Raw genomic sequence first — 11,605 nt, forward strand, 5'->3', positions numbered from 1 at the left:
CATGTAAAAAATTTTACTGAGAACATAACCCGAAAAAAAAGACTTGATTTTAAAACTTGGAAAAAAAAAAGATTATGTGATACTCCTGTTATTAATTATTTAAAAATTTTAATAGTCATTTTGACTAATATTATATCAAATGACTAATATCATTTTGGCATATCGCTAACTGTCATGGAGTAACGCGCACTACAATTTCCTCGTAAAGCACGAGAACATGGTTTAGTTACGTAATATATTATCTGCATCTGGAGAGCAAAAACTTTGGTAAATATTTACTTTATTCACTTTTACTAAAAATAGTCTTAACATTTTTTCCAGCATTATTATCAATAACAAATAATACCGCGATCAATTTTAGGGAGAGGGAAGGTACAAAAAGCAAAAAAAAATTTTGAACCTTTTTTTGTATTCTTGGAATGTACATGGGTGGGTCTTCCCAGCGCTTCGCGCCGGAAAGACGAATTTTAAGGTCAAAAACCCCAGAGTAGCCCAGCCAAGGAGCGCAACGTTTGCCATCCATGTAGTCTTCAAATTAACCATTAAACGTCTAGAACATCTTTGAATATAGCGAAAAAACTGAAATTTCTTTCGGACTTTTTCAAAATTTTTTTTTTTGGTTTGTGTACCTTCCCCCTCCCTAAAATTGATCGCGATATTATTTTTTATTGATAAAAATACTTGAAAAATAATTTTCCATGCTTTTTAATAAAAGTGAATAAAGTAAATATTTACCCATTAAGTGTAGTACATCCATTTTTTCCGAAACCATTAATTTTTGCAACAATTTAAACGATGAAATTACTAAAACAATCACAAATCATTATAATAATAAGTCAATCAAATGCATCAATGAAAGGTTGTAATCTAACTTTATTAAAGCTTTAACCTTAAAAATAGGTTCATCACAATATTCTTAAACAAATAATAATTTTTCAGTTCAACAAAAAATATGCTTGACGCTTATCAAGAGACGCGGTAGCGGCTCGACGCCAAGTATTAAAAGGAAAAACTGCAGCGCAAAAGAAAAGCCAGCGCGAGCCCTGCCGCTACTCTTATATACGCGAATATGCCGGTTTTATGACGTCACAGAATTTTCAAATGGCTCTCACAAAAAAACCATTTCATAAAAGAACTTGAAAATTTGTGACGATTTTTTTTCGATTTTTCTCTTTCCATTGGTCTTTGTTGCAAGTAAATCCGTCCAGTAGATCCTGAGATATGTAACGTTAGTGATTTAAAATCCATCATTTCGGGATTTTCATTTTCTTAGAGACAGAGGGGCGTAAGTTACGCTTGTTTACATTTGGACTTACGTCCTTTGCACGATTTCTTACTTTTGTCACACTCTACGTCACGCACTACGCTGAACGCGGCTACCCCCTCTCCTTCTGCGTCGCCGAGCGAGAGAGACAGAGAATGGGCGCACACCGGGGCAATACCAGCTCCTGGTTTGCGCATAAAATATGTATATAATTATATAATATATATTTTATTTATTAATATTAATTAATAATAAAATATTATTATAATAAATATTTTATTATAATTAATATATAATATAATATATATATTATATTATACTATAATATAAAATGATAATAATACAATAAAATGAAAAAATTGAATAATACGAATAACATTAAATAATAAATAATAAAACTAAAAAAATATAAAATTCTGGTCGACGCCGCTGGATTATTCGAGGATGTCTAGGGCGATAGCTCATGGGTTTTGGAGGACTAGGTTTAGGTACATTCTATCGCGATTTTCGATTTCTAGGTGGACGACCCCATAGTTTTTTATGTCCAGATATATTCCTCCATGGCTTTCGTCGTCAAGGTATGTTTTTTCATGGTTTTCGAGGTCTGGGTCGACGGCTCCTTAGTTTTCGATGTTCAGGTATGTTTCTCCATGGTTTTCATGGTTCCGGATAATTCCTCCATGGATTTCGATGTCTAGGTATATTCCTCCATGGTTTCTGATGTGCGAGTGTATTTCTTCATAGTTTTTCATGGCCACGTGTATTTCTCTATAGTTCTTGATGTCTAGGTATATTCCTCCATGGTTTTCGCGATCGAGGTTGACGGCTCCACAGGTTTCGATGTCCAGGTATGTTTCTCCATGGTTTTCGTGGTCTCGGATAATTCCTCTATGGGTTTCGATGTCTAGGTATATTCCTCTATGGTTTCTGATGTGCAGGTGTATTTCTCCATAGTTTTTAATGTCCAGGTGTATTTCTCCATAGTTCTTGATGTCTAAGGTATATTTCTCCATGGTTTTCGTGGTCTAAGTATGTCTCTTCATGGTTTTCGCGGTCGAGGTCGACGGTTCCACAGTTTTCGATGTCTAGGTATGTTTCTCCATGATTTTCGTGGTCTAGGATAATTTCTCCATGGGTTTTGATGTCTAGGTATATTCCTTCATGGTTTTCAATGTCTAGACGTGTTCCTTCATGGTTTTCGTGGTCCAGGTATATTCCTCCATGGTTTTCGATGTATGGATATTTTTCTCCATGGTTTTCGTGGTCTAGGTACAATCCTCCATGGTTTTCGTGGTCTAGGTACATTTCTTCATGGTTTTCAATGTCTAGGCATGTTTCTTCATGGTTTTCGTCATCCAGGTATATTCCTCCATGGTTGTCTCGGTGTAAGTAGATTCCTCCATGGTTTTCGTGGTCTAGGTATGTTTCTTCATGGTGTTCGTAGTCGAGGTCGACGGATCCACAGTTTTCGATGTCCAGGTATGTTTCTCTCGGGTTATCGTGGTCGAGGATAATTCCTCCATGGGTTTCGATGTCTAGGTATATTCCTCCATAGTTTTCAATGTCTAGGCATGTTTCTTCATGGTTTTCGCGGTCGAGGTCGACGGCTCCACAGTTTTCGATGTCCAGGTATGTTTCTCTCGGGTTTTCGTGGTCGAGGATAATTCCTCCATGGGTTTCGATGTCTAGGTATAATCCTCCATAGTTTTCAATGTCTAGGCATGTTTCTTCATGGTTTTCGCGGTCGAGGTCGACGGCTCCATAGTTTTCGATGTCCAAGTATGCTTCTCCATGGTTTTCGTGGTCTAGGATAATTCCTCCATGGGTTTTGATGTCTAGGTATATTCCTTCATGGTTTTCGATGTATGGATATGTTTCTCCATGGTTTTCGTGGTCTAGTTATGTTTCTTCATGGTTTTCGCAGTCGAGGTCGACGGCTCCACAGTGTTCGATGTCCAGGTATGTTTCTCTCGGGTTTTCGTGGTCGAGGATAATTTCTCCATGGGTTTCGATGCCTAGGTATATTCCTCTATGGCTTTCGTGGTCTGGATATGTTTCTTCATGGTTTTCGCAATCGAGGTCGACGGCTCCACAGTTTTCGAAGTCCAGGTATGTTTCTCTCGGGTTTTCATGGTCGAGGATAATTCCTCCATGGGTTTCGATGTCTAGGTATATTCCTCCATGGTTTTCTATGTCTAGGCATGTTTAATCATGGCTTTCGCAGTCGAGGTCGACGGCTCCAGAGTTTTCGATGTCCAGGTATATTTCTCTCGGGTTTTGGTGGTCTAGGATAATTGCTCCATGGGTTTCGATGTCTAGGTATATTCCTCCATGGTTTTCAATGTCTAGGCATGTTTCTTCATGGTTTTCGTGGTCTAGGATAATTCCTCCATGAGTTTTGATGTCTAGGTATATTCCTTCATGGTTTTCGATCTCTGGATATGTTCCTACATGGTTTTCGTGGTCCAGGTATATTCCTCCATGGTTTTCGATGTATGGATATGTTTCTCTATGGTTTTTGTGGTCTACGTAGATTCTTCCTTGGTTTTCGTGGTCTAGGTATGTTTCTTCATGGTTTTCGCAGTCGAGGTCGACGGCTCCACAGTTTTCAATGACCAAATATGAAGGACCACGAAAACCATGTTCCTTCATGGTTTTCGTGGTCCAGGTATATTCCTCCATGTTTTTCGTCGTCCAGGTATATTCCTCCATGGTTTTCAATGTCTAGGCATGTTTCATCATGGTTTTCGTGGTTCAGGTATATTCCTCCATGGTTTTCGATGTCTGGGTATGTTTCTCCATGGTTTTCGTGGTCTAAGTTGATGGTTCCACAGTTTTCGATGGCTAGGTCTGAGTTTCCATAGTTTTTGTTCTCTAGGTATATTTCTTCATCATTTCCGTGATCTAGGACGATGACTTCATACTTTTCGATGTCTAGGTATGTGTCTACATATTTTTAGTGTCTAGGTATATTCCTCCATGGTTTTGGATGTCCAGGTATATTTCTTCATAGTTTTAAATGTCTACGTATGTTCCTTCATAGTTTTCGTGGTCCAGGTATATTCCGTCATGGCTTTTGATGCTAGGTCAACAATTCCATAGTTTTCGATGTTTGGTTATGGTTCTCCATGGTTTTCATGGTCTAGGTCGACGGTTCCATTGTTTTTGATGTCTACGTCGACAGCTCCATGGTTTTCGATGGCTAGGTATATTTCTCCATGGCTTTCGTCGTCCTGGTATGTTTTTTCATGCTTTTCGAGGTCTAGATCAACGGCTCCGTAGTTTTCAATGTCCAGGTATGTTTTCCCATTGTTTTCGTGGATTAGGTTGACGACTCCATAGTTTTCACTATCCCGGTCGATAGCTCCATAGTTTCCGATGTTAAGGTGAATTTGTCCATGGTTCCCGATATGAAAGTCAACGGCTCCATAGTTTCCGATAGTGTGGTGAGTTTTTCTAAGGTTGTCGATATCTAGGTCGTCGGCTCTATAGTTTTCGATGTCTAGTTTGGCGACTATAGGGTTTTCGATGTCTAGGTGGATGCCTTCGTATTTTTCAATATATATTCGACAATTTTATATTTCCCAATATTTAGGTAAACGGTGCAATGGTTTACGATATATTTCCTCATAGTTATCGATATCTAGATCTGCGATTTAATAGTTTACATTGACGAGGCAGGTTCAGACGTTACAGAAGAATGATTACATGAAAAAATATCACTGGACACCAATAACCATAAAGCTGTGGTCTTAGACATTGAATACCATGGAAACATCTCCTTGGACACTGCAAACCATTGACAGTATCCATGTCAACATGGAATCCATGAATGAGAAGAAGATAGTTTCAAAAATCATTTTTCCAAGTAAACAAGTGGAGCTTTTCAAAAAAAGGAATAGAAAATGAAAATATCATCCCATTGCATAGGAATTTCCCAATCTTTCATTGGAAAATTCGATTTGCTGAATGCATAATCAAAATCGTCACCATTATTGCTTGTAAAAGGTTTCAACTCACATGAACATAACCGCACAGTTTTCGTCCGTCTACATAGAAAAATTGGCTGTGTCGATTGCTTTTGGCACATAGAGAAAAGCACTCAACTTGAAACAAATCGTTTTAAAAATTTTCGTCGAAGACGAGGAATGTATTTTTTTTCTTAAGTAAATATTGTCACGCCTCTAAAAAATAAGCTAAATCAGAAAAAAAATAATTGACAAAGTAAAAAAAGAACGCCAATTATTAAAAGGTCGCGACCGTAGTTTCCAATAATTTTCTATATTTGCATTATCAATAAAAAATTTCAAAATATAAAAAAAAATGAGATCGTTTTCTGAAGTTGACAAATATAGTGAATGAAATACGATTCCTATATAGTTGTCACGTCTCGCAAAAAGAAGTGAAATCAGTAAATATTAAAACTTCAAAAAGTAAAAAAGGCACGCCAAGTATTAAAAGGTCGTGACCGTCGTTTTAAATGATTTTCTATATTCGCATTGTCAATAAATAAATTTAAAAAAATGTTTAACTGTGAAAAAATATGAGATCTATTGTAACATATACAGTGAATGAATTACGTTTCCTGTAGGAATTCTGAATTTTGGAAATAAAAAAAAATGAGATCATTTTCTAACGTAGCCAAGTACAGTGAATGAATTAAGGTTCTTGTGGAATTCATTCGTGTACACTTTTAGCCCTAATCCCTCACTTATTCAGAAAAATTTTCCAGCAAACGTCACAGAGCAACAAAGGTTTCTCGAATGATTCTGCAATTATTAAGAGATTATCATCTGTTTTTATGCTAGCTCGGGTTATAAACTTAAAACAGTTTACGCGTACAAGTGCATGCATTGTATCTATACGATGAACTGCACAAATTCATTTTCAACATTACACACAAGCTTGGCGTGCATGGTTTTCAATCGGAAGCTCGGCGAAGGAATGCCTCATCCGTCCATATATTTGAAGAAAACTTGATGATCCTCTCATGTAATTGTTTTTTAATTTGCCATCCCTTTTCCATCCAACTATTTTATTGAGTAGTCCGACGTGAGATCCCACGCTGTGTACACAAAGAAAAATATCTATTCTTGACTAGTTTGACTGATAAATTCATTACTCCAAATGTTTCGTATTCAACGCGTTTTCTTTTCTCAAATCAATGTTTACACAGCTTACTTCTTTGTTCATCCATTTCAATACTTGTGTAATTCATCCAATCATCTGCCCATTTGGTAAAAAAAAGAGTGTACGGACAAACGAGTGAAAGTGACGCGTGGATAAATTAAAATGCGTATGGGCATGAAAGAATGGCCGTATCTATCCGTACAAGATAAAGGCATATAAAGGGATTGATTGATTTCATTTCTTTATCCGTTCGTTTAATCGTTCAATTTTATCCGCAAATTTCACCCATCTGTATTGTTTACCAAATCATTATATAACAGGGCCCCTCTTATTTTATTGGGGGATCGGTTTTTTTCACACTCGTTCATACAATTCTAATTAATTATTGTTTTCATAGTAAATTTGAACAATTGTCTCTTCCCGAGCTTCCGATTGAAAACCATGCACGCCAAGCTTGTGTGTAATGTTGAAAATGAATTTGTGCAGTTCATCGTATAGATACAATGCATGCACTTGTACGCGTAAACTGTTTTAAGTTTATAACCCGAGCTAGCATAAAAACAGATGATAATCTCTTAATAATTGCAGAATCATTCGAGAAACCTTTGTTGCTCTGTGACGTTTGCTGGAAAATTTTTCTGAATAAGTGAGGGATTAGGGCTAAAAGTGTACACGAATGAATTCCACAAGAACCTTAATTCATTCACTGTACTTGGCTACGTTAGAAAATGATCTCATTTTTTTTTATTTCCAAAATTCAGAATTCCTACAGGAAACGTAATTCATTCACTGTATATGTTACAATAGATCTCATATTTTTTCACAGTTAAACATTTTTATAATATTCTCATAAATGAGCAAAAGAGCAACTGAAAGTAAAGAGAAATAAATGATTCTCCCATTTAGCATCTATTACATTTCCACAACTTCGATTTTGGTGGTTTTTTCAATCCAACGCATCCCACATGATACCATAATACACAATAATCACAGCGTATAGAAAATTTGCAATTCGATGAAGATTCGTCAATAGTAGTATCCAAATCAACAGCACATACAGCGCATAAAAAGACATCATTTTTCCGTTTACATTCCAGAATCTGTTCAACGACTCTCCATGCATCCCCAGAAAAATACTTTTTCATTGACAAGATATTGATATCGTCATCGATAATTGAATCACAAACTGCGTCCGGGTTCGATTCCACAGACTCTTCTTGGATATGTTTACCATGATAAACTGCTGAGTATGCAATTTTATCATCAACCACCCATTTCAAAATAACAAGGGCTCTTTCATTAATACTCAATTTAAAAAACGGCCGTTGTTTAATTCCTGCAGGCACACGACGTTTCTTGCGCAACCCAATGACGGTTTTCTCAGACCCTTTCGGACGTCCCCTCCGTTTTAAAGCACAGGGAACCGTAAGGTTTTCTAAATCGCGATTCCGCTCTGAGCGATTTCGGTTAACTCCCACTAAACACGCGTTTCCGTTAGGATCCATAGCGCTCAATGACGAGTTTTCATTTTCCACTGAACCAGTTCTGTCATATTCTACTCCACTGACATTGTCATCATCATTTCTTCCTTTGACAGTATTCTGATTCACGTCAATTTCATGAAAAAGTAAATCTTTACTCGAACCCAAATTAAAACCATCGTCAAAATTGAAATCACATGGAAGACTTGACGATACTGGAGTACTCGTAGAAAAACCGGAAACTTCTTCCATCGATATCGGTGAACTCTGGAATTCGCGATTTTCTGACCAGGCTTTTCGTATTTTTTCTAGTAACTTAACTCGCCCAAGGAAGATATTACCGGTGACCTCGCTGCCTAGTTTATTAAGTTCGCTAGTAATATCACGCATTATCCGATAACGCTGATTTTCAGTAGAAACATAGCGTTTTGAAAGTTTCGAAGAAACTGTTACGCTAGGAATATTTTCATCGTCTATTGTTTCATCGCTGAAAACTCGCTGTGTATTGCAAAAGTATTCCCGAGTCCATCGACGACTGCAAATACTGGGATCGTAAAGATCGCAACCTGACAGATTTTTAACAACGAACACATGGCTAGAAGAAAAAAACAGAAAAATGAAGAACACTTTCAGTAATAATTGAACATAATGCAGAGATCGATAATGGATTGATAGTAACCGGCACGGCAACGCCATTGACATAAATGAAGGACATTCGCATGACTTTTCAGACGCAATAATCGTTGAACCTGCCAATCGAAATTCGAAATGGTCATCATCCCGTTCGGTATAAGTAAGCTTTCCGCGTCTATAACATTTCAATTCCGCACTGACGAAATCGAATGCATATCGTGTAAGATACTGACAGTAAGACCATTCTGCGGAATTCTTTTCATACGGTATAACCAACGACTTTTGGTAAGTATATGCGGCCTTGAAATCGCGTTCAGAATTTAAACAAGCGACTAAAGCGAAGAAGCTTCCGATAAATTCTTCCAAAGTGCTGTACAATTTAACCACACTTTTAATCTTTGCGTTCAACGATTCGATTCTATTATTCGTTGTGTTCAAAAATGTGCTCTGCATGAAATTAATGCTCAAGGTCCATTCGTTTCGAATATCGTGCCAATTTTTGTTAAAATAGTTTAAAATTGCTGATGGCAACTTCTTGCTTTCTTCATAGTAACGCATGTATTCCGTTTCAGTTGAAGAATAAAGCATTTTCCGAAAGAGATCTTTTGCCGTATCCCGTTGTTCGGGTGTAATGGGCAACTTCTCACAACTAACTTCCCTATTGAACGTCCTTTGAGCGTGGAAAATACAAATCAAAACGTTGGCAGAAGGAAATTCTTCTTTGATAATTCTTCTCTCGAGTAAATCTTTATCCGCCATGATACATTTAGTACTTGACCACGATGGATGAACTTCTTTAAAAGTTCGAAGAAACCAAATCATACTTTCTGCGTCTTCATTCATAAGAATGCATACAGCAACAATCTCGGTATTTCCTTCTGAATCCTCTACAACCATCAGATAAACCGGAGCTCGTATATCAAGCAGCTTAAATGTTCCGTCAATACCCACAAATTCAGGGTATGCCAACATCGATTGTTTCATTTCAGTTGTTGCAAAAAAAAGACCCTTCATTTCTCGATTTTCTTCGAGTACATGACATTCAGCTCCTACAATAAAATCAAACATTCATACGTAAACATTTTCAAACATCAATCCATAAAATATATCCATTGCAAAAATTAACTAAACTATGCTTATACATACCAAACTCTTTCTCCAGTTTTTCGATTGTATTTTTCAAATTGTTTTGGCCGCATTTTCGTGACATGACATTAGACAAATCTTTAAGCAAAATTTGTTTTTTGGATTTTGAAAAAGCTTTTTGTGCAATTAACTTTTTATTTGCACCGAGAGCCAACAAATTTTTGACTTGACTCTTTTCGTTTGCTGTCATGGCTCGAACTCGAGGCAAAAAATCATACAGTTTCTAAAAAAAAAATGTGTGAAATATGTAGCAATATAGTTGAACAAATAAATTTTTTCGATTCTAGTTATCATTTTTGTGTACCAGTAGCCGACTAGCAAAAACACGCACAAAACACAAAGCGTTCTAAAATTTTCCCTATAAAAGTTTCAAAACAACCGAATTATTTGATAAACACTAAAAATCTCCAAATACCTTTGAACAGATGTGATTATGCTTATCAACCATTTTTCGCAGAACTAGTTTCTTCCCATCACTGCTGCAAATGAAGAACATCATAGCCGGGCATTGTTTTTGAAATGTCCTGGTAAATCAAATTTTTAAATGAATATATATAAGTTATAGCCACAAAAATAAGATCTGAGATTAACAACTATCAAAACTTACGAAGATTTCCGGATGCCTCTCGTCAACGATTTAAAATTTTTTCCTCCGTGTATACAACTATATCTTAACCGATAGTATTTCAAATCAGCATTGAGCAGTCTTGAAATACCTCTCTTTCTGCACTGATCGATAGTTGAACAGTCACGTTTGTAGAAAATACAAAAATTTTTCTTTTCGTAAGCCAAAACCGATTGTTCAAGTTCAGCGTAGGAAGCAAACTCAACCCCAACACTCAGCGGCATGACGGAGTGTAATGTTTTTTTTTTACTCGTTGATGGTCGCTCTAAATCTACGTCGCTTAACTCAGAACATGATTCCACCTCTTCGAACTGATTAGAGCTGTCGTCAGAACCCAATGATGACACTAAAAATTGAAATAATCCATATGGAAATTCTTTAAACGTGTTGACTATCAATGTTATTCAATTACAGCTGTGTCGGACACAGAGCGATACTGTGTTGAACTCTATATCCAACTCCGCTATAATTGAAAAGCACTGTATATTAATATTATCAGAATGCAATAAATGTAAGAGAGAAACGGATAACACCAAACAATAGTTAACACCGAATAGCTTGATTTTCAAACGAGAATATATTGAAAAGAGTAGAAACATCATCACTGCAAGACGCATTTTCTCATTTTTTTTCTAATAGATATTCGTAAGTATCCAAGAATTTAGCTGCCTAGCGTTATCCACCACTCAATACTACCACCTCACATCTTACCAAAAAAAAACTTGAATAAATTCTGGATGATAAAAAAATTATATAAAACTTACACATCGCTGCGAATCCTCCCAATTCCCAATCAATCGCTGACTTCTGATTGTTATTTGGACAACTAAATACTGTAACACGTGAAAAATTTAAGGTTATAACTGAATCAAACAACCAAAACAGAAAATCATACAAATTTTACCATTTCAATTACAGATAATTAAAAAAAAAAAAAACTCACCTATTAAAATAACAAATCGCAACCCAATCCGACGCACTTTGATAAATAATTAAAACACAAAAATATCACGTCGAACCGGGAACAGCTTGCTTTTAGGCGCAAATATGCGTGATCGGCGTAGTTTAGAAAACGGTTAAATTGTGCGCATGCGTAACGAAAATTCGTCGAACGCAGCGCCCCATATTTCAAGAAACATTGAAAACGCTCAGCTGTATAATTATATATAATTAGTCGGACGAATAACAATTCGTCCGACTAGCCGGACGAGTAGCCACTCCGTAAATAGTAATATGCACTTCGTTAGATGACGAAAATTATATTTAGTTATCCCGCACGCACTTCATAACATCATAACCCCAAACGTCAACATGACGTGAAACTTC

At 36.6% G+C, this 11,605-nt stretch overlaps 1 protein-coding gene across 1 annotated transcript; it reads right to left on the reverse strand.

Moving 5' to 3' along the window:
- Positions 1 to 8,338: 8,338 nt before the first annotated feature.
- Positions 8,339 to 11,405, reverse strand: LOC122409074 (uncharacterized). The gene is made up of 5 exons (XM_043416314.1): positions 11,223 to 11,405; positions 11,044 to 11,112; positions 10,262 to 10,625; positions 10,070 to 10,178; positions 8,339 to 9,557 (listed from the first exon to the last, which is right to left on the reverse strand). The coding sequence occupies exons 2-5, from the start codon at positions 11,045 to 11,047 to the stop codon at positions 9,519 to 9,521; spliced, it is 516 nt and encodes a 171-aa protein (XP_043272249.1). The 5' UTR covers positions 11,048 to 11,112; positions 11,223 to 11,405; the 3' UTR covers positions 8,339 to 9,518.
- Between the last annotated feature and the right edge of the window lie 200 nt (positions 11,406 to 11,605).

The sequence above is a fragment of the Venturia canescens genome, chromosome 4 (genome assembly GCF_019457755.1).
Source record: "Venturia canescens isolate UGA chromosome 4, ASM1945775v1, whole genome shotgun sequence".
In the NCBI taxonomy this organism is placed as follows: Eukaryota; Metazoa; Arthropoda; class Insecta; order Hymenoptera; family Ichneumonidae; genus Venturia; species Venturia canescens.

What these genes read in the sequence shown, in the direction of transcription:
- LOC122409074 (XM_043416314.1), bottom strand. An exon ending in AGAGGCATCCGGAAATCTTC is followed by an intron (nt 10,179 to 10,261) that starts GTAAGTTTTGAT and finishes TTGATTTACCAG; the next exon opens with GACATTTCAAAAACAATGCC. An exon ending in ATAATCACATCTGTTCAAAG is followed by an intron (nt 9,558 to 10,069) that starts GTATTTGGAGAT and finishes ATTTTATTGTAG; the next exon opens with GAGCTGAATGTCATGTACTC.